This window comes from Dromaius novaehollandiae, chromosome 2 (genome assembly GCF_036370855.1).
Source record: "Dromaius novaehollandiae isolate bDroNov1 chromosome 2, bDroNov1.hap1, whole genome shotgun sequence".
Lineage (NCBI taxonomy): Eukaryota > Metazoa > Chordata > Aves > Casuariiformes > Dromaiidae > Dromaius > Dromaius novaehollandiae.
Window position 1 is genome coordinate 46,527,110 of NC_088099.1, and position 24,089 is coordinate 46,551,198.

At 40.8% G+C, this 24,089-nt stretch overlaps 1 protein-coding gene across 4 annotated transcripts in view; it reads right to left on the reverse strand.

Moving 5' to 3' along the window:
* Nucleotides 1-19,428, reverse strand: part of GLCCI1 (glucocorticoid induced 1) — a 56,228-nt gene extending 36,800 nt beyond the window's left edge. For 2 of the 4 annotated variants that reach the window (XM_064506373.1, XM_064506372.1), the window contains exon 1: nt 18,462-19,428. In XM_064506373.1, the coding sequence (XP_064362443.1) occupies nt 18,462-18,912 (451 nt within the window). In that variant the 5' untranslated portion in view covers nt 18,913-19,428. The remainder of the gene's footprint in view (nt 1-18,461) is intronic. The other 2 variants (XM_026099505.2, XM_026099506.2) reach the window with 2 other exon arrangements.
* Nucleotides 19,429-24,089: the final 4,661 nt, after the last annotated feature.

Below are 24,089 nucleotides of genomic sequence, written 5' to 3' on the forward strand. Positions count from 1 at the left end.
ATTTGTGTTCACTCATCACAGTGTCTGCAATCTTTGACTCCTCCCTTTACTTCTCTCCTCATATACCTAGATCATTAAACATTTTTCTAAACTTGATTTGGAAAACAGAAAGCAGGGTGATTCATGAGATTGTTTTTTCCTACATAAGAGATTTACCACATGCTCTCTGAATCATTTTACTGACTTTCTTTGTCCTTTAGGCTGAATTACTTTATATATTAATTAATTTATTAATTACTTTATATATTAATTTTCCACACTTTACGTAAGCCAAGCTCAGCCCTACACCTGTCTACCTTGCTCACCTTTACTAAAAGAGCTTTGCAAGTGAGATTACTTTCAAAACAGTCACATCCTATGCATCGATCCATTTCACCAAAACCCTGTACACTGTTCAAAACTTGAGAACAGACCTGCTAGCACACTTTCGAGGACAAGAAAGGCCAAGGACTTCCAAATGCATTTTTTCTTTAGATATATATAATACATAAAAAATACCTGATAGATCTTTGCTAAGTATGTAAGTGGTTTAGTATGTTCTAAAAAGACTTTAAAAAGAAAAAAATTTAAACAGGTTAGCGACCACACAAACTGGCCAATGTCCAAAGATGTGGAAATAAGGACTACACAAAATTTACCTTTGCAAACTTTACATTCATAAGGTCTTACTGCGAGAACCAAGAAAACACAAGCCCAGGAGACACAGATAAAATATATACGTCCAGAGAATGAAATAAGGTCTTTGTCTTGCTCTACACCCAGAGGACAGACAAGAGCAATTCTAACATTAAGAACTCACATATTTCCATTACAAAGAGAATGGAAACAAACACCATCAAAAGCTATTACATATATATTTTTGTATAGTAACCTTGGAAGTTGACTGCAGGACAATTTTTCAAACACTAAAGCTAGGAGAAGGAAAGTTCAAGATGCAGTCTATATGTCCCCACTACTTTTCAGTATTTCTTTGAATCACAAGAAACACAAACTGAGGACGCTATTTCTCGACTGCATAAACCAATCCGAGTTAGCACTAATGCAACGCCATCCCTATTCCACTGGCATCTGTGTTCCATCTACTTTGAGCTGGTACTGGCAGGTGTCTGATCCCATGGCGAGATGATTCACCGAGTTAAAGAAAGGAAACTAAAACCTACCAAAAAAGTCATAAATCAGTTTCCACTATTAAAGGCAGGGCAGGCACAATGTAAGGTGCAGAAACAACCACAGGGAAGTAGGATGAATGACAGAGCTGCAGCAGTGGTGACTTAACTCAGTAACAGTTTAGGCCCTCTCACACTTCTATGTTATTTCCTTAGACCATGAAAAATAAAGGAGTAGAAATCTGTGAACATGAAATTTGAAGGAATTTTGGTGCGTTAGCATTTGACAAACTGTTTCATAGAGCAATGATCCTAAGGGTGAGCAGAGGCAGTGGGGAGCAGAGTAGAACACAACACCGCTGGCTCCGACCAGCTTCAACTGCTGTGGAACTACAAAGCAACTTCGGACCCTTTCCAAACACTAAGATTGCTCCCAGAATTTATTTCTTAACATTGCTTTTCTCACTTGCTTTATTATAAGTCTGGGTTTTTGCTACTCTCAGACCTACTACAGAACTTTCACTTCCCTCCAAACTTCTATTACCAATGGGATTTTGATGCTAATATTATGAATTTTTCCTACTCCCAATCATTTTCTCATGACAGACACCTCATGCTCCTGTTTTCTTGCAGAAGCAAAAAAGTACAACTAGTACCTTCCAGTATCTGAAGTACTTCAACAATTCTTAAAGTTATCCAACAGACTTCAGCATTGAGAAAGACTTCAGCAATATTCAGAAATTGCTAAAATTACAGATTCATTTTACCCAAGTTTCAGATTATACCACATCTGACAGAATTCAGAGTGTATGAATGGATTTTATTGCAGTGGAAAGAAGTCAGAACAAATCTGTTTTCTTTTTCAGTGATGTGTGACGTATCTCACAAGGAGTTCAACTATATCTCCAGAACAAGTAAACTTAGGAAGTTTAAAAAGAATAATGTTACAGGAAAAAGTTAGCTACAAATTACAAAAGCAAGACTTATGCTAGTAGGAAGGCAAAATACCTCATCCATTATCTAAAATATGCCACAAGTTTTCTTAATGATATGTATTTGGGGACTGTTGATAGACATTTCTAGCTACAAAATGATTTTACATGAAATGACACAAGGGCCCACCTGAACGCTACAGCTGGTGAAATTCAGAGTGATCCTACCTCCCAGCAGGAATCAACTAAAATAACTACATGAAATTATGATTCTGCACGTTGCACTGACAGCCAAAAGAATCCTAGTTACATCATGCAGACTGACTGAAAAAGGTTTCCATTTCTCTTCCAGTAAAATGTAATTTGGTAACAGACTATCACAGCAGTTCTGAAAAAGGGCATGGGACACCAATAAAACCATCTGCTACAGCTTTAAGACGAAGAGACTGCCTCCCCACCCAACACAGAGGCAGCTAAACTGGACACAGTCTCAAAGCCACGTTCGCAGTCCATTTTAGCTTAAATCATGCTTTCAGCCATCCAGGCAACAAGGAAAGTTACCTGCAGCAGATGCGCAAGATTGACAGCTAGCATTGGTACCTTCATAAAACTGCTTCACCTAAATCTACCAGAGCTCATCTGCCAACACCTTCTCTTCCCGTGTTTCTTTCAGCAGTTGGCAGACACAGTTCAAATTTGGCCACTCACGTCCTTGGATGGATATATCCAGCTTTAGAAGACATTTTAATTAATCCAAGAACTTCTCAGATGACACGGATTCCTCTAAGGCTGAGATAACTGAAAAATGGAAATAAACATAAATTCCTTCTTCCTTAAAAGTAGCAGTATTATATTGTCATGTCGTTACTGATATCAGCTAACTGCTACGCACTGTTGCCGAAAGACTACAAAACATTCCTGCATTAGTATCTTGATCTTTTCTTGAAAGTTCATCTATAACTTAAATGACTTTATACAAGACAACCAAGTCAGGACACCAAGAAATACCAGTACAATACTCCAAAATATAGGTTTAACAGTTTCACGAGACGTGTTTTTCTTCAGTTCAGATACTGCTACTCTACAGAACCTGGTTCACCTTTCCAGAACTACTGCTGAAATGAGTCCTAAGCTTAAGTCTTCTTTGGTCCTAAACAATTTCAGATTTTACCTACGAAGTCAAAACTAATTTTGAAAGAATTTTGTCCAAATCTACTCACAATGGGAGGACTACAAGACCCTTGAGATGACTCACTTTGATGGATATCCCAGTTTGCTTGGACTCCTTTCAAAAGCCCGAAATTCAGAGTTTAACTATTCAGGGTTAGAAGGAGACTAGAAATCACAAGTAATACGACAGAATATCCATGAAGTTTTTCTGGGACATTCCTACTAGAGACCACAATAAATTTACAACAGTCCAATGACTCAGAAGTGGCTGTACGTTAATTCTTTTAAAATAATGAGGGAAGTAGAAATGCAGCATGGGAACAGAAACAGTAACCTAGCAATAATAAGCTGAATATTATGGAATGGTGACCCACAGCAATTACTGAGAATGATGGCCCAATTGCTTAGATCACGGTTACCACAGCAGCAGCTGTTGATGACTGCCAGATACATTTCTAGTCAAAATTCTCTTCTTTTTTTTATCTTCTGCAAGCATGAAAATGGATGCATCTACTATTGCTTACTTAAGACAAAAATTCATTGAGTACTACAAAAGTAGACTTTCAGACAGAAGAGGAAGAACAGTCTCCGTAAAAAGTGTCTGGACTTTTTTTTTTTTTTTTTTTAAGGGTGAGTATTTACTGACACTGTACTGATTCCCGAATGTATGTTTCTTTGGTCTTTTTGATTGGCCTTTCCTTGTCTAATCATGTAGGTAGACAGGTATATCAGTGCATGTCTCTTCAGAATTTGTCTCTACAACATTGCGATGGAAACGATTGAAAAATAGAGATTTAGAGGCCGCTCAAAAAATATTTCAGTCTTCATTCTCAGAAAGACTATGGCAATTCTCTCTTGTAACTGGAGCCAAAATCTCTCAAGAAAAGGATTAATAGGGGATTTAGGGTCCCTTGAAGTTTTACTCCACAGGATAGATCTATTGGCTCAAAAGACACTTCCCAGTTGCCAGCAACTGACAGGCTTGATTCTGACCCAAGCTGCAAACTAGCTAAACTACTGCATTAACAGTTCTGAGCGTTGCAGCACAACAAAGAACATACTGTTTGCCACATACTGTTCATACAAAATAACCAAAACCAGGAATTTAAATAGCAACTTAAAAAACACAGTGAAATATCACTGAAAATATAAAAATTATTTTCAGGCTATTGCAGTTTTTCATAATTTCAAATTAAAATAATTTAATTGCTCCAAACAATGCAGAATATTAGATTTTTCAAACATGTAAAATGTCATATGGGGTTTTGCTACCAAAAGGACATTTCTAAGAGGATATAAGGGAAAGTCATTTCAAGTTAGCTTTAGATATATCACCAAAAATACTGTATGTTCAACTCTGTTAAATGTCTGTCTTCATTACATGCACCACATTGTTTTTGATTCAGTCTTATCAATTTCAGAAACTATTCTGAAGTTTTTATTTTTAGAAACAGACAGAAGATGACCAAAAATGAAAGAGGATGACATTCTGAAGTATACTACTACTTTAAATAGACTGATACAATTCACTCCGATTTCTTCTCATCATTCATAACATTGAACTGACCAAAGAAAACAGGCACAGAACAGCATCATAACCTGACCAAGGCCAGATGAAACAATTAACCCCCAACAAATGAACTGGACAACCAGCAAGCAGACCACAAGCCTCCAGTCCCATACCAGCTGTCCAAAGCAACCCCATAGTTAGAGCAACTAGTTGATAAAGGGGCAGGCGCATGTAAGAAAGGTGAGTTGGGGCAGACATGCAAGAGGAGAGGGCCTTAGATATCCAGGTCTATGAACGACATGCTTTCTACAGCAAGGATTCTTTGGTGGAGGAGTGGGCAGCCTGCTCTTTCAAAGGAAAGCTGTAGACAAAGATTCTCAGTAAGAGTCTGGGGAATCAATTATATTATCTTTTATATAAATGGGTGCCATGATTTAGGCACCCAGAATGAGATGAGGTGTTCTGGTAAGTCTTTGAATCCAACAGGTAGGTCAAGGCATTTCATTCAGTCAGGAGGTTTTGCACATCTTCAAAGATGCACAGCTCCTTCCATGTACCTGTACAGGAAGAGACAGTGCTCAGAGCTAGGGTTTAGATTCCACCACACCTGCAGGAAAAGGCAGGTATGAGTAAGTCTGCAGGCACATAAGTTTCATAGGATCTGCAGCCCCTGACTAAAACTCATGGTTGTCTATGCACATATGCTCTCTGCCTCATGTCCCTATTCTACTCAACCACAGTGCAAGTAAAGTGTTACTATGCGCCTCTTTCAGAAGTCTAACTCTGACCACAGCAAAACTCCCCTGCTTAAAATCAACATTATCTTTACAGATCAGGCATAAAAAGAAAGCTCTAATCTCAGTAACAAAAGTAAACAAACTATAAGGAAAAAAGTTTCAGCCTTCTAAAGGTATGTTATTCTCTTAACAAAGACTGTACTGGCATGTATAGGACTTGTATACAAAAGGCTAAGCATTTAAGATCACAAAAGCCTGCCATGTTCAACACACGTACCCTACACGTTCTCACTCTAGTAGCATGCTCCAATGTAGAGTAAACACTAATTTCAAACCTTTCAGACTTTTATGTGTTTCAGATTTTTAAATACTTTTCTTTGTAAGGTCATCACTTCAAATTTAAATACTCTCTGTGCAGACCCAAACTTAGTGTTATTTAATAAAATCAAGCATCTCAAACATGTTCCTGCTTTAAAAGGTTCTAACAGAATTGACTGGAGCTCAGTCGATAAGTCCTCTGGAAACAGCACACTGAAACTTGCAACCGACTGTTAACTGCTGTAGACTCCTGCAGGTACACAGACAGTATTTTCTTCATTTTGATAATTCAGTGTGATGATAAATTTATCCAATATTGAGAAATAAACTGAGAACCAAAAAGAACAAGCAACTTTTTTTCTTCTACCAGTATATTTATAATTAAAGTTTTAAAACAAATTATAAACACGTGATTAATTCAGTAACTACAGACAATACCACCTTTGTTTAACAAACTGGATGACTCAAAGGATTCTTTTGTTATAATGATAATGCTTACAATTTATTTTATTAAAAAAAGTTTTAGAAAGCGAGGTTCTTTTTTTTAACATCTAACCATATTCCTATCTCTATCTAAATGCAGCTGGACATGATTCTGAATAAAAAAGTTAAAAAATTAGAAGGCACGATTTACCATTTTCACTATCAAAATTCACAGAGAACTGTAATCAGTGCTTGGTAGGCTATGCCACTTGATCATGAGTGATCAGAGATAGAGAGCATTCTCCTAGCTACAGCTAACTATACCAACCAGAAATAATTTTTCTTCTGAAAAATACTGAAAAATAGAAATGTAAGAGAAGATTAAAACTGACTGCTTAAATCAGGCTGCCAACTTTGTTGATTAAATAAATTACCTGTTCATTATCAACTAAGTCATAAAAACACAGGACTAGAAATAACTTCCTAAATCAGGAGCCAGTTCTCAACTATCACTGACAAAACACATGTAATCATTTAAAATCATATTACAAATTTAGTCTTAAAGCACCTGGCCTCTTTTGTCCCCACAATGTCTGCTAGAAGAACGTTCCAGAAAGCTTTTTCCAATGGTTTTAGGCCTTCTTCTAATTTTCCCCTTAAACATTTGCACTATCAAGCTGATCAACTTATTCACGTGTCCCTATTAAATTACATGTCTTTTTTCCTGTCTGCTGTCCCCTACCCTACTCACTTGTATTCGGAGAAAGTAATCTTATTTTCACTCAGCCCAGATATTTTATTGTCATGGCTAAATTTCTACTCCAGCAGTCCTTCGCTGAATCTACTTGGGTTTGAGGTCACCTTTCTTAAAACATGGAGCACCAAACTTGCATGCAGTACCACAGGCGACGTCTCAGGTATCGCATTTCTCCACGACCTGACCTACGGCCAAGCACATTTTCAGTCACACCACGCCGGCGGTGTCGAGCTCCTGTGGTCACCCACTCCATCCTCCATCGCTTTCAAACGGCAGCCTCCCACCCAGAGGGACAGGTCTTCTGCTCAAGCACAACCTCCAGCGTATAAACCTCCATGCGATACTATTAAATCTCACTCGATTTGAATAGGTCCTGCAACTCTTGCAACACAATCTTCCTGTGTACTAATTAAACCTCTCAGAACTCATCACCAGTTTCATCAGCCTAGTCAGATAAGACCTACTTCCTGTCTAGAAAATCAGTTCTCTCACCAAAACTACCAGGGTAGCAGGTCACAATCTGCAAAGCCCACTTTGCACTATACCATCTCTCACAGCCTTCCACCATCCCGCAGAGTATCTTCCAAGGTCTCCCATACAGCTGAAATTAGACCCATAGATCTCTACATTGTAGAGCTGGACTCAATGTTTTTTACATTTTAAGAACACAAGCACCATATCTGCTTGTCCCAGATATCTATAACTAAATGGTATCACCGCCTATTCAAAAGATTGCTTTAGAAAGTTGCTAGTGGGCAGGAATTTCTGAGTAGATTCTTCTAGAATTCTGCAATAGAGATTACTTAATCTGACTTCATTAAAACCTGCAAACTGTGTCTATTGCAGCTGTGGAAACTTCTAATTTCAAATCACCATCTCCCCTAGGCATTCATTTTCTTTATACCTTCCCGGCTTAAAAATCACCATTCTTATTGCAAACTGATCACCTATACTCTGTACTGGTAAGGATACAGTGTAGAATAAATATCTGTGCCATTTCCTTTGAGATTTTTACTACTACTCCTTGGAGTCAATTTTGGAATCAAAAATTCCACCAAGTCAGCCCTGAATCATTCCTAATCTCTTTTTCTCACTAGAAAGTGGCTACAACTACTTTTTCCTTATTTTTCTACTTGTGTGTTTCTGTTGTCAGTCTTAAAGCCTGCAAAGTCCAAGTCTTGTTGGGTTTTAACAATTCTCGGTTTAAGATACAATTTTTGATTGACAACATGGCTTTCTTTTCTCAATTGCTCCTGCTGTCTCTTGCAGGCTCTCTGATTATTCCTAGCAGACTTTTCAAGATGAATGTTCACACAATCAGATCAGATCCTTGAAGTGTTTCTCATGTTTGAAAGATTCCAAGTCTTAACATTTTTGATTAAATCAGATTCCATATTAAAATGAAAGCAACTCCGTTTAGCCAAATTTATCAAACTGTTTCAGATTTCAGAATAACATTTTATTCCAGGCTCATGTATCATTTAAGAGTTACTATATAGGATTTTTTGCTTTGCTGTATATGCATGTAAAATTGCATATGTTTAAAGATGGCCTAGCTGTAGAAAACATCTCTTAAGATTCACGGTAAATACAGTGCCAGCACACCCATTTCTTCTATTTTCCCCACATTTTGAGTTCTCAAATTCAATAAATCCTGTCTTCAATATGGCCAAACTAGGTTTCTACCATAATTCTTCTTGCCATCACAAGATCTCCCCACATCCTCCAGCTTCATATGAAAAGCAACACACCACTAAATAAAGCCATGAGACTCCAAACACTCATCTTAACAATTCCTTCTTTGACGTAATAGGAGTAGATATATATATGACGATTTTACAAAATTAGTATTTTATTATTACTGCATACTTCAATACACAACTTGATTTGAAAGTATGTCTTTCTGTTTATACAATAACACCCAAAGATTATTTGGATCTTCTAGTTTGACAGCCTCCTGAGTTGGATATTTATCTCCTGTCATTTCACGTAGGAAGATTACTGCCACTTCTTTGTATGGTTGTATTGATGTTTCTCGAATACACATTACTTTTGAGCATGCATGAGTTGATTACATTTTTGCCCATGAGAAATTTTTGTCTTCCAGATTAGAATTTTTTCTTTTTCCCCTTGAGAAGAACATCAGGGATTTCAAATATATTTTGTGGTTTCTGTGTTGGGGAAGAAAACGACACTGCAAAGACAATTATGCAAGACAGGCCATCAGGTACGATGAAGAAGCCATTAAAGGTGAAATACTACAGAAAACAGAGTACTAGAGAAAGTATGTGCAAAAGTATTTGACTATCAAATGCCACAATTTAAGCAGGAACAATTATCATTTAACTATGAAAACTTTAAGGCCTTGAACTGAAATTTACTTCTGTGAAGACAGCTTCTACTTTAAACTGGCAGCTTCCCAACTACTGTGTAAACCTAAGTCTTATTCTGCATTCTTCAGCAGTTAGCTGATATTTTTAGAGTCACACTGTTCAAAGTCTTTTCTGGGATACTCAGCATAAACCTGGGTTTAATTTTTAGTGAATAAATCCACTCTCCATTACTTAGAGAAAGTTAAGCTATCCTATATAACACAAAGATTTTGAATAATATATGACATACTGGATACAGAAGTGTAACACTTAACTGCATAAAGTCAACATTGCATAGCCACTTGGGTTTTTGCAGTGTACTTCCCAGTACTGCAGACTCCAGAAAGACTGATTAGCTGACACGCAGCACTGAATGTAAGCTGACTATGTGTGAGAGCTGCATTCACCAGACCCTCGCAGAGCACAGACTGCACCACACAGATACCTGCAATAGTCATCAGCACCTTCTGGTCCTGCTGGCCTAATGAGCTCTGCTACAATGCATGGCAGGAGGTACTGAGACCAACTAAAATACCTGCAGGGATCCACGGATACCATAGAGCCACTTGTCGGCACCACTGTGCTATATGTGTCAGTGGCCTGAGATCCGGAAACATGTTGCAGTATATTTAAGATTTATACAACAATAGTTCTGATCCGGCAGAGATTATTAGATCAAGCTCTGTATTGTATGAAAACAGCTGTATTGTTATCCCTGGAAGCCATATATTCAGGAACTTGAACGCTTACACAGCCCACTCCCAGGTACCCAATGGTTGATCATACATCATACTTTGGAGAAGTGGGGTTTGTATTTATGGGCTAATTTCTGCAGACTAGCTTAACAGCATCAGCTAGTGACTAAGTACAGAAAAAACAGAATTTGTTTTCTAGTAAGAATACACATTATTTACAAATCACATTTTGTTTTCCAAATGCTGTTACATGTCAACAGAATTAAAGTTTTGAATTTCGTGTTACTGCAGCCTAAACATCGACATTAAAACACTTTTTTTAAAGACTTCATGATTAGAAAATAAATGAACACATACTGGTAATCCAACTAGCCAAAGTATTTATACAAGAACTCCAGCAGAGGCAGTGTACACCGAAACACCAGAGAGTATAAAGCAGATGATGCAACAACACCCATTTTGCCATATAAGAACTCTGCTGCCCTATGCAACAGTCTACGTTGCATATGCCTAGAGTCATCTCTGTCCTCAGCTGAACAAGCAAAAGCAAACTGTACTCCAGGCATTTCAAACCCCATGTAACAAAGAAAGCCCATATTGGACTTTCTTGCCACTTGGAATATCACCAAGTTCCATAACCACAATAAATACCAATGCTTTTTGTTCACCTGTAGAAGAACGGGATGGCCAAACGCAATTTGATAAAGCCAAAAAATTCTGCATCTTACTATTTTGAAAAGGCCTTGGTATCCTGTTCAGACTAAGACAGGAATATTTTCAGCAGTTCACAACCTAATGTTTAATGTTAATAGAAAACATTTCCAGAAGACAAACTTTTACCTACTAACCAAATTATAATTTACTTGGCTACAGAAATACATTTCAAGTCTATAGTATGAATGCCAGTGATCTTGCAATGATCAATTCGATGCAAGTGTTAATTCCTGAAATTCAGAAATGTGTCTATGATTCTAATCTCCTTGATCAATGTCTGGTGGTCAGAATGTGGGAAAGGAGGATAAAGCTAACCTTGTTCAAACAGGTGCTTACATAGTTCAAGGAATAAGACACTTGAAGAAATACATTCTAAAATGGAATCATAATGGAAGCATAATGCAACTGAAAAGAGAATATTCTTCAGTGGATTTTAGATAATTAGAAAACCATGACAAAACTGCTATCACACTGTTCTTGTTCAGCATTCTTACAAGCAAAATATAAGACAGTCTTCCTAAAGAGGAAACAAAACATGTCATATGGGTATAACTAGTTTCAGATTGTGCAAAACAAATGGCATATAAGAGCGAGTGCTGTTAGTCACTCTTTTGTGTTTGATTCAGAGAATAAAGATCCATTTCAAACAGCTACTTCTCAATTTGACAATAGTGGTGAAAGTTAAATCCTTATGGGCAACAACTGTGCCACTGTTTATTGTTAGGGCACATGCAACAGTAAATAAGGTCTAACCAATACGGTATTTAGATAAAATCTTACATTAAGGTTTTGAAACTCAAACTCATAACATTTTCTGACTTACTAGGAAGTCTATATTGTCTCCAAATCAGTCACATCTAATATGGAAGGTTAGTTAAAAGATTCACTACTCCGAAAAATGAAAACTTTCTGTTCACAATCATCTTCCATTGACCCAAGACCAACTCATTAGGCTAATCCCTATCAACAAATCACTTGCACAGGAAATAGTTATTGCTTGAGTGAAGCCACCCACACCTTCTGTTTTTTTTCCAGCCAAAGAAAGCCAATTGGTTTGCAAGAGGGTGATAGTCAATATTTTGGTGGGATACAAGAGCAGAGGATGAAATGCAGATACCCAAGGAGCAGGGAAAGGAGGAAAGAAGAAGGAGCAGAATCAGGCTGAAGATATTATTAGAAGGCTGGACACAACAGGCTGATGAAATTGTACAGTCCCAGTCAGCCTCTCTAGGCTTCCTTCCCAGAGACAGACTTGTAGTAGACACGCTCTCTTCTGTCTTACTAGGGGCTGAAGACACAGGCCGAGCAGAGCTGTCACGTGTCTCCAGACAGTTCGAGGGGACTGCATGTGGGAACAGTTCCAGCCACAAGTCCATATTCATATAGCTGGGAGAGAAGGAAAGGGTTCCAGATAGGGCATGTATCTTAGTTCCTACCATGGATGAGTATTTCCATGGATGAGATCCTAGCTTAAAAAAAAAAAAAAAGTAGGCAGAAACTGGCTCCCTGTTTAAAAGGTATACTATTACACTCTGTATCATGATACTTTGTGTGATATCCATACTACAGAAGATTCAAACTCTGATCCTTTTCAGCATTTACAATTTATTTCCAAGCTTCAGGATTTAATTTCTGAGTTAAAAACAGTCATCACATGAAACAGTGACGGAGAACTCGGGGGCGGGGGGGGGGGGAAATCAGTCAAATCAGGAGAAATGAGTAAAGCATAACTGAAGAACAATCTAATTTTTTGGAAGAAGTGAATTCACATTTAGAATTTGAAAGTGATTATTAGGTACAGACATTCATTTTCTTTCACTGCAACCTCCAACTGTCTTCATGTTGCAGTTGACTACATATTCAAAATGGTTGCACAAAGGAAAAGGAGGTAACCTTAGGCTGCCAAAATTGCTGTTGATGTAGCCCTTCCAAGGGTGAGATTTATAGACTACTTTACTTGCCTGAAAATGTCTTAAGCCATTGTTTACATGGTTAACATAGGAGGCTGGAGTGGAAAAAAAGGGGGAGAGGGGACTCAATGTATTTAAATATTAATATTAAAGCAAGATGATGATCATTAACACATTTGACTATCTCAGTTCTGCAGCAGAATTGTCCAGTTCACATATCTTTACCACAGAGGCCTTTTTTTCCATTAGTAAGAGATACATTTCAAAAAATGCTAGTCAATGTGTTAAACCCTACTATATTAACAACTTTTGTTGAACATATGCTAAACCCATGGAGAACTAAACTATTGTGTCAAGTGTTGGCAACACATTTCTCTACTGAAGATATTGCCAACTGATTTAAATGGAAACTTTCATTTTCCACTGTGAAGGAAAACTATCACCTTCTTCAGAGGAACACAATCGCTCAGCTGATGAAGTACCATAAAAAGAGTCTCTCAAATATTCATTTAAACTGAAACATTGACGAGCATATACTTTATTCATGCTAGATTTCTCATCATTACAGCTGTTCCTTTCAAGTCCAGGTTGAACTGAAATTTGGGAGTTACTGCTGCCAGTCATGGATATCTATCATTTTTTCCCATGGTGTTATCTAGAATAGTAGCATAAGCCATATTTTAAAAATAGCTAGTTTTTCATTGTTAGGTTTAGCGATATAGCAAAGTCCAACAACTCCTTACATATCAGTCTGTCTTTGGCAAACACCAACTTTTTTTTAAGATTCTACATGATACATCCTCTTGATCTATCTTTCCTGTACGTTAAGATACAGCTTCCATTCCCTCCTCAAAACTTGGGAAAGAAAACAACAAAAATGAAAACCATGAATTTCAGAAACCTAATTTCAGTTTTAGCCACTGTTTTTCCATACATCAGTGCTGGCAAGTAACTTCAGTTTTGCCATATGTAAAACAGTAATATTTGCTTACTTCCAAAGATAAGAATCAAAGGTCAGGTAGTCATTTAAAATAGACATATATACATATACTTCATTTGTTGCTATTTCATAACATTGTTTTTTTCCGTGAGGCAGGGAAAGGAGTACTTTCTTAATAGCTTTATGCCTTGCTACAATATCCTGCAAGTTCAATGGGAAAAGTACCTTTCCATATTTCTTTCCTGCCGTTGCTTTAACAACTGGAAGAAGTTTAATTAATTCATCTTATGAAACATATTTAGTAATGATACCTAATAAGCTATTTGTCTTAAAAGTGATATCAGAACATATAACTAACAAGTCTTCATCTTCTAGACAACTGGTTTCAATTTAGCCAGTGTCTTTTATTTAACCATATTATATTATTTAACCATATTATATTCCAACAAAAGCTATTTTGGGAAGAAAGAGGGACAAAGCTGGAGCAAAACTATTTTGGCCATACAGTTATGGGAATACTGCTATTTTTCAGGCATCAGGAAATAGGAAGCGTCATAAAAATTACTTCCTTACCTTACATTTGTTAGAAATAAAGGAAAGATCAAGAAGATCTCTGCTATAAATGCTTACAATGCCAAAATATTGGATGGCTTTAATCCAGGATATTAAAATAGTTCCGGCTTTTGAAGTCTGAATTTTGATTTTTAAATACTGATATTCCTTACAAGTCTAGAGATCGGCTACGTTGTCCGTCCTACTCTACTTCTCACTCTACTAGTCTTTTATCTACTAGCCTTACAACAAATATACATCTTATTACTCAGAACTGGGTTATGCAGTTGTTTTGCACCTTCTGTAATTGCTTTCTCTCATTAATTTTGGCAACACTCCAGCAGTTATTTGGGAAAGGAAAAGATACCGGGAACCCCTAACAGCCAAACTGATTACAGTATTTTTCAAATGTCCTTAAAACTAACCTTCGCCTCCAAAATTTTCTACAGAAAAAAAGTTTATTATAAACTATACATATGGAAGTTGGAAAAAATATGAAGCATAGTATTAACTAGTACCACTGTAACTAACATAAAACAAATGAAAGTATTTGATGAAAGCAATTTTGAGCTTGAATCATATATAAATATTGATAGAAATTATTTACAGTTTTCTTGTACACAAACATACCATGGGAAAAAAACTAATCAGGAAGCCTATTTTCTTACATTTATACAAGATACTTTACATAGCAACAGAAACTACTGATTTTATCCCCGTAAAAAGCAATTCTGCTTGTTTTTTCTTTTTTTTTAAAAAAAACCCTAAGTGTTCACAAGAGAGTAACATGTTTTGTTTGATCAGTTAAAGGGTTTTTTTGCCCTTTTTATTGAATTGTCCTTCATCACAAACCATGCTGCTTCACATTCTGTCAGTGGTACATTTATGCTATCAGAGGTGTACTCATATTCCCTCTAAAAAAACCCATGCATTGTTGTATTCAACAAGACACTTATTTCATTGCCAACTCTCTAAAACATAAATATAGGCTATAAAAACCTACCTACCAATGAGGAACAAACATGCTAATAAAGAGGAATGGAACACACTCACACATTCCAAGTTTATCCTACAGTAGCAGAAGTTCCCCCCCTTTTTTTCCTACTTTTTAGCATCTTGAAATGATTCATGATTTCTCATCCATTCAGTATCAATACTGACCAAATATATATACAGACATCAGTGGTTTCCTATGAAGTACAAATCCTCAAATTTGCTTAAAGCAAAATGTAAACAAATACTTAGAGTCTCAGTTTTAAAAACATAGTATTTTGCTGTAGAACAAAAATGTTTACAACATTACAGAAAGAAGGGAGGAAAAAAAAAAAGAGATGATGATAGAAGGAAAAAAACAGAGCATGCTGCTTTCATTCATGTAGTAGTGATGTCAATGTCTGCAATGGTAGCTGTTTTGACCTGTAGAGCTCAAAGCTAAAGTGGTTTCACAGAATCTGGTTCAGAAAAAGAACTGCTGGCAAATCACTGAAATATTCCCAGCAAAATAGTTTAGTAGGATACTCGATTCAAAGAATCTATACCAGAAAAAGACTGAAACGAGGTGAGGAAGGGGCAGGTGCCTTAAGAAGGGAAAAACATCTATTCATCAGAATCATAAGCAGTTTCCAGTACAGGCATATTCATGAAACAATCTAAGTCAGACTGCAGAGCCAAAGACAAACAGATCCCTTGCACCGGTAAGAAAAACAACAGGATTATACCTAGAGTGTAAGCTTTCATTTTACAGCAGTGGGAAATGTTTTAGAAAAACTGACAAAAAAAAGTAGCTTCCCCAAGACTTGCATACTGATAACAACTATAAATAGCTAGAGTAGCACATTGTTTAACAAGCTGCAGCAAGATGGTCCACGTTAGAAAACAGAAAATTTTTCAAGTCCTCCATTATTACTGCAGCAGTCCTCCAGTTCACCAATCAATTTTCTATATACTATCATTGCCATATACGCTACAAACACCATTTCTAGTAGCCACACATCACGTACTAAAATGCTGAGATCAATCAAGGAAACAAAGACAAAATCCTGCCCCGTGGCACCCAACTATATCCCAAATTGTGTAAAATAGCTCTAGGTTTGGGGGTGGGTTTTGTATTAAACCTTTTAACTTACAAGACTACAGAAGCAAGGTATCTTATTGCCCTAGCCTGCTAGAAAATGGTGCCTGTATTTCTGGAAAATAAAGCTGTTGACGTGTGCAATTGTGGTCATTATTAGGGCGATCACGTTGTTTTCATTCATTCATTCAGGATTTGCTAGAGGATGTCAGTTTCTGCAGCAGCAGCTGGCTTGACCTGGAGGAGGGGGAACAAATTCCTCACAGTGCATACAGATTACAGGCTAGATTTCTTGATGAACCATTTATGATTTTATACATTGCACTCATTAAACTAAGTCAAGCTGTATATGTTGCTAGCACGGTTCACCATAAGGCAAGCTCAAACAAGTTTAATGATGGAAAAGTCATTCAGTACTAATTTATAGTCTGATTTATTAGGGCTAAAATATCCCACAGATGAACACTAAAACCACTTTCTAAAATTAAAATTTCCCCTCAAAAAAAAATTCATATGCAATAATGAAGTACTTCACAGCTTTGCAGTACTCTTCCTTGCTTGCAGGTAACTGCCCACATTCCTTCCTCCTCAGTACACCTAAAGTGTAGATCTTTATGTACTGCATCACTAGAATGTTTTGCACCAGACTCCCAGAATTAAATAATTTACAGTATCCATCATCAGCTTCAATGTTAGCACTATTCATATGCACTGATTTTTTTTTTTTTTTTTGCCTAGTTCCCCATTAGCATTTTCCAAAGGTTAAGGAAAGAAAAAAAAGGGAGATCTACGTTAAATATTCAATGCAATGGGAAAATATGATCTTTAAAATTGTAAATATACCTTGAATGAAGCAGAACTACTGCAGGCTAGTTCCATTTAAAAGTATGCAAAAACTGCTGCATAAATATGAGATCTTTGGGGGAAAGAAGTTAACAAATATCTCCATTCAGATTATAATAGATCAGATTTGGTAATCTGCAAAACGGCAAATACTACTACACAAGGTAAATTAACTCCATACGTAACTGGCAGTGACATCTTGCTCATTTGCAGCATGCTGTCCATGTCCTAGGACCATTCTGATTATGCAGATTTGCTGAAGTTACAAATACTACAGATTGCAAGGATTTACTACACATTTAACAAAACTGGAGGGTGAGAGGATGGGGAGAAGGTTAACAGATTCCACTGCTACAAAATATGCTGGCAACCAACGCAGACCACAGTTTGCCACAGAAATGAAACACGCTAAGACTTAAGGAGGGGACAGAACAAGTGAGGAGTACTGAACCACATCAGATCTTCCCAGAATGAGATGATGTGTGATACCTGATAGCTACAGCAGCATAACAGAAAAAGTGCATTTAGTCTGATTCATTCAACTGCTAAAGTGATGGGGGAGGAATAGGGGAGTGATAAGATGGCCACTGCCACTTTAACACGTTCAATAATTTAACAGACAACCTGACGCAGGTTAAGTTATCCTTGCTAAGAGTCAGTTTTACATTTTAAACTTTACAGGCCTATTTTGGCTAGATTTTTTTTTACAGTCTTATGGATTCAGTATTAAATATCTCAAGTAGGCAGACTGTCATTTGTTTTCGAGCATCTCAATATGGGGATTTCCTTTTTGTTTTGGTGTCTGTGTTTGAAAACATTACATAATTTTAACCCAAGATGTTTAACAAAAAAAACAAAACAAAACAAAAAAGCCCCAGCAAGTCCTTAAGAAACCAAACCCTGCGAAGCAGAAGAGCATGGGGGGTTTGGTTCCGAGGCCCATCCGAGAACTCGGTTACGGCCTCTCAGACACAAATCTAGCTCGTTAATAACAGGCATCAGCAGAGTTACACCTACGGACGGGGAAGCGGGTTAGTTTCAGCCCCGCGCCTCCCTCCCGCCCGCGCACCGGCAGCGGGACCTCGCCGGCCTCTGCCTCGCCCGCGGCTGGACCCCGGCCCTGGCCGCCGCCGGCGCGGGACGCAGGAGGGGCCCCCCCGGCCAGGCCCCATCCCGGAGCCGCGGTGGCGGCGGGAGGTGTTTAAACCCAAGCTGGATCCCCGCCCCCCCCCCCCCCCTCCTCGGAGGGTGACATTTGCGGGCTCGGTGCTGCTTCGGAGCGGAGGCCGCAGGACGAGGCGCTGCTCTCGCCCTCCGCGCAGGCACCTGCCCGGCTCCGTCGGGGCCCTGCGGGGGTCGGCCTTGCGCCGGGGCGGGGGGCGGGATGCCGGCGCCGTGCCGGGTGCGTTACCTCTGTACACGGGGGAGCTGGGGCTCCGTCTCTCAGGTGAGCTGCTCCTCCTGCTGCCGCCGCCGCTGTCGGGCGAGCGCCGCTGCCGGCCCTTCACCCTGCCCGGCTCCGCCGCGCCGCCTCCCGCCGCCAGCGGCGGCGTCGCGCTGGGCGGCGGCGGGCTGCCGCCGCGACCCCCGCCGCCGCCCGGCCCGGTGTTGCTGCCCACCGAGGCGGAGGGGGAGCGGGTCGGGCTGTGCTGGTTGCCGCGCAGGAGCTGGTAGGGCACGGTCGCTCGGATGGGCTGGAGCAGCCGGCTGGTCCCCGCCGTGCCGCCCCCGGCCCCGTTGCCGGGGCCCCCGGCCGTGGCGCTGCCGGCGGTTGGGGACCCGGCGGCGCCGCGCCTCATCCTCTGCGGCGGGGGCTGGTGATGGGAGGGGGGGGTCTGCGAGGAGCTGGACGAGGAGGACATGACGGGGACGCGCGGCGGCAGCGGGTCACTCGCTCCGGCGGCGGCGGCGGGGGACCCGAGCGCTGCCCCCGGCGCCCCGCATGCACCAGCCGCGGGGGGGAAGGGGGCGGGGCAGGACGGGACGAGCGCTTCACGGCCCGAGGGAGTCTCCGCGCCGCCTGCCCAGCTGCCCCCGGCGCTTCCTATCGGCGACGGCGGCTGCTCCCACGCCAGGCTCTGGCCATCGCTGCCCGCCCCAGCGCGGCGTCGCGGGCACCGGGGGCGCTGCCGAGCCCCGCAGCCGCTCACATCGTACAGCGCCGCCGGCTCAGTGCGATCGGCGGCGGCGGGGAGAGACGAGGGCGTACGAAGCCGGGCGGGGTGGGATGGGGAGGGAGGCGTCCGCAGCCAGCTCCTGCCCCCGCCGGCGCCCGGGAGCCGCGGCCAGCACCATCCGCTCCCTACGCCGCCCTGCCTCCGAATGGCAACGCGCAGCCCCGGCGCCCGGCCGCGACGGGCAGGGGACGGCAGGCGAGCGCGCCCATTGGCCGCCGTGGCCGCGCCAGGTCAGACCCCATTGCCCCGTGGCGCTGTCGCTCTCCTCTCGCAGCCAATGAGAGGGCGGTGCCGCCCGGCGGGGGGTGGTGCCCGCGGCGGGCGGCCCGGCGGGGGAGCCGGGCTGGGGGAAGTGGGATGTGGCAGCCGCGGGTGGCGGGGGGGGGGGGGGCGTGCTCACGGCGTGCCGCCGGCCGGGCACTCCCGCAGGAAGGACGGGCACGGCTGCCCCCCCCCTACACACACACACACACACATACACACCGCGTGCCCGGGCGCTGCTGGCCTCCGGCCGCCCGGCGGCGGCGGGCGGGAGGGGAGCGGAGCCTTCCCGAGGGGTGGCGCCCTGCCGGGCCCTGTGGAGGAAGGCCTGGGCGGCCGCAGGGCTCCGAGCTCCTCGGCCGGGGTGGTGGGAGGTTTCCCCCCACAAAGCTCCCTCTGTGGCTGACGTTGAGCACGACGGCGTGAGAGCGAGGGGAAAGATGGCCTCCTGTGCCCGGGGAGGTGGCTGTGTCCCGCCGTGCGCGATGCAGGGCCTCCCGCGGCGCGGGGCTCCTGGGGGAAGGGGCCTGGGGGCAGGGAAGGGGCTCGGCGGTGAGGCACGCGAGCCCCTGAGGCTGGAGTCGCTTGAAACACTTGAAACTATATTGGCAGTTTGCAGAGGTGTCAATACTTGGGTAAAAAACAGTCCCAGAGGTTGCCTGTTCAGTAGGGTACAGAGAGACACTCCAGTTTGAAGTTGCCCTGTCTGTATGAAGATGCTGTCTTTAATTTTAATAGCAGATCCTGCGCTACCCATAATCCCAGAGGAGTGTCTCTACCCCTCCCCTCTTCCTCCACTCGCATGCAGGGAAGGCTCAGAAGCAAATCCTAAATTATCTGCAGCAAAATTTATTCACGTCAGCCAGATGTGACTGTCAAGCCTTTATGATACCTTGATTTTCTAGCAAAAACAAGAAAAGTATCTTCAAATTGTAAATAAATGTATCATAATTTAATGCAAATTTATATAAAGTTTTTTGTAATATACATCACAAAACACTTTTCAGAGAGTGTCAAGAGGAAAATAAAAAGTTTTACAGTGATATTAAAGAGGGCTTTTATTCTAGGAGAAAGAGCTCCCACTAGATGAATGGATGATACAAGACAATGGGACAGAAAGAAAATTAAGATGAGTAGTTTAATGGCTAGGAAAATAAATGGCTATAAGATCAGAGAGATAAGTTGAGTCCATCAAGAGAACAGTGTTTATGTTGGATTTGATGTGAATAGGATGTTAATGGAGGTGAAAGAAAAATGGAGCAAAACTTGCTTCTTGGAACAAGCCAGCTCAGTCTGATGGTTTCTCAGATTTAAAGTACAGGCTCAAAAAAAAAAAAAAAAAAAAAGAAAGAATATAGATAGAATGGCTGGTGTTTAACAAGCTGTATTCTACCATATCTTTATGTGATACAGACTTAGAATCCATCAGTAATCAAGTAATAGTGTCACAATTAGCTATATCCCTTGTACTCTTTTCAATTATATAATGAACACTCATAGTTCTCTTATACTATGCCTCAGGTTACTACACTTATTCTACACTTGCAAAGCTGTCCATACCTATCTTTATCCTCTGGTAGCCCAGGGACCAGCTGATAGGCCCAATGAGAAGCTGCATTCTAGGAAAATGCATCTATTCATGGGCTGTTAATGAGACTTTGTTTGCACTAGCATCATGTGATGCAGTCACCACGGTTATGTTACAGAAAGGGTAGGAATAATACACCTCACATCCACATGAAAGTATACTCAGGCAACAAAGCCACTTGTATAAGTTAATTTTAAGAAAAGTCAGCAACCATATATTTTTCCATTAGTCCAGTCTTCTGCTAACATGAGACAAATTTGCTAGTATAACTGCCATAGAGATTTTCCCCCCTAGGATTTTGCACTGTGCTTAATCACTGCTTACGAAGTCTATCTACTTTATTTTTTCTACTTCACTGCACTGGAATCAAAATGGCTGGAAAACGTTCACCTGTAGAAGTAGTCTGCATACACTAAAATCAGTACTATTTTAAATAGTAAGACCATTTTTCTAGATCTATAACTTCATCAGATTACATTGCTGATACAGTAATGTCTTATTTTAGAGCAAAAATTATTTAGGGTCAGCTGAGCTGAGGTGCATCTTTCTTTGACTAGGACAATAGCTAATACATTGCAGCTATTGCAGAGTACAGAGTTACAGAAGATTAAAGTAGTGGTGAACTAGTATAACTCCTCTGAATTTAGCTGTTCAGACACTATTCTACCATCTCCACAGATAAGTGTATCACGCTCATCAAAACAAGAAAGATTTGAATAGGAAAAATAGGTGTATAAAGACAAGATAACCCCATGATACACACACACACAAAACACCCCAGCAGCACACAAAACAAAAATAAACCCCTCAACAATAGGTCATAGCATATTAAAATAACACTAGCAGCTTCTCCTTTCTAAAGAAATTGAGGACTATGCCGTAACCTTACAGTCCAAAGTGAATGCGCACATAGCCTGCATAGCCTTAAAGCCAGCTATAAAAATATCACCCACTGCAGGGGGAGGGCTTTTCCAGTCAAATGGTTACCAGACATATCAACAATTATATATGATAGACTTCACTCCCCTCCAAAGTGGGGGGTTTCATGCCCCCCCCCCCGCAAAATAAAAAACTTTCAACACTGTCCTAACTAGGATTAGAGTCCGTAGTATAACAACACTGCCCCATGCACCCAGGAGACGTAGTCATATCTAGTTCGGAAGAGACGAAGAAAGTATTCAACCTTAAAGTAGCATGCCCACTGCTGATTTGTTTCGTTTAAGTTTTTGGTCTAGGTTTCAGAGTACTTCTCCCAGGGATTACCATTGCTGTCTACCTAGGAGAAGATATAACAAGGAAAGTGAAGCAAAAACTGAGCTCGTATCACACACAATCTTCACATCTCTCAAATGCCTATGTTTGCCTTAAATACCTTGAGATGACTTTTCAAAAGCCACATAAGTGTTTCTTGTTTCTCATTTCCATTTAAAGAAACTACCTTGAAAATGTGTCAGATCACATGTCCTTAGGAGGGCTTACACTGGAGGTAAAGGGAATTTGATTTCTGAAACTTAAAGCCTTTTGGGAGACATATGGACATTCTTAGCATAACTTCTGGGATGGATAGGCACCCTGAAAGCAGTGAAATTAAGTATTACAGCGAGAGTGTGAAAGCAAGGGAATAAGCTCAAGGAGCAAGGCAACTACAGACAAATATGGAGCAGAGCTACACACATCTATCCCACTATTGTCGATCACTAATGGGTTCATTTCTCTGGGGCTAAAACAGGTTTACTTGATTGTCATGAGCTGTGGAAACCAAGTAGGTTTAAGCAGTCACTGGACAGAGCACAATCCTAATCCCTGCTAGTTAATTCCTACTAGAAGGTTTTAGAGAGCAAAAACTCTTAAAGTCTGGACAGATCTTTTGTTTCGAGCCACTTACACTGGGAGCATAGTCTTGATGCCCAGATATCTGCTTTCTGGTTTCATTATTTTAAAGTCTCTTTATCTCCCTCTGCCTCCACTTTCTTTGCTACTCTTTGCCCATCCCACTTAGAACCAAGTGTTGAAAAGGGGTACATTTTTCTTTTTATTTATCTTCTGATCCATTCCTTGTATTTTGCTTATTTGTAATGAGTTTAAAATTGAGAAAATTACATTTGAGCTGAGAGAAATAACAAGATGACGTATTTAGGTCCAAACAAAATTCTGGAAAAAACAATCAGATAACATAAGCTGCAGCAGAAGACTAGAACAACCCAAAGAGCAGCTCTCAAATGATAAAATTTGGGCAAGATACACGCTTGTCAGCCTGCAGTTACAGAATATATAGTCAGGAATGAGAGCGCCATCTATAGTTAGGGCTCCAGTATAAAATCTGACAAAGGTACAGATCTAGAAATATGTGTTTACTGTTTAAAATAGTAGTGATATTAGTGTGTGCAGACTACTTCCACGGGTGATTGCTTTCCAGCCATTTTGATTCCGATGCAGTGAAGTAGAAAAAATAATATTGTTCTTTGCAGTCAAGCACACTCCATCTCCTCGCAACTCCAAAATGTTAAATCGCACAGATATGATCCCCTCAGATCAGCTGATGACTCTCCGTAGGTTTCTTGAGACTTGCTTTGCAATTATGCCTCTGAGTTCTCCAGGGCTGCTGATATGAAGTCATTATCATACTACTGTTTTTTGTTGACACTCACCAGAGAAGGGGTTGGAGTTGAGGAGTTTGGGTAAAATGCAGAGGAGTGAGAAATAGGACCGGATAGAGGTAAGAAGAATGAAGTAGAGCAGGAGTGAAAATGGGACAGGTAGCTGCTAACAAAAGCAAACTTCTGCCTCTACAGTCAATCCACTTAGAAAACTTCTACCTCTTGATGGATTTCAAGTCTCTTGCACATACTATCTTCCAACAGCAAAAGAAAACCCACTGCTGAAGGCATATCTTCTCTCTCACACACTTCAGGAGTAAAGCCATGCATTCTAGCAGACCAACAGCAGAAACTGGTGTCAGTGCTGTTGATGACCCAGTTTAGGGACCAAACATGGTCAAGTGATAGATTTGTTT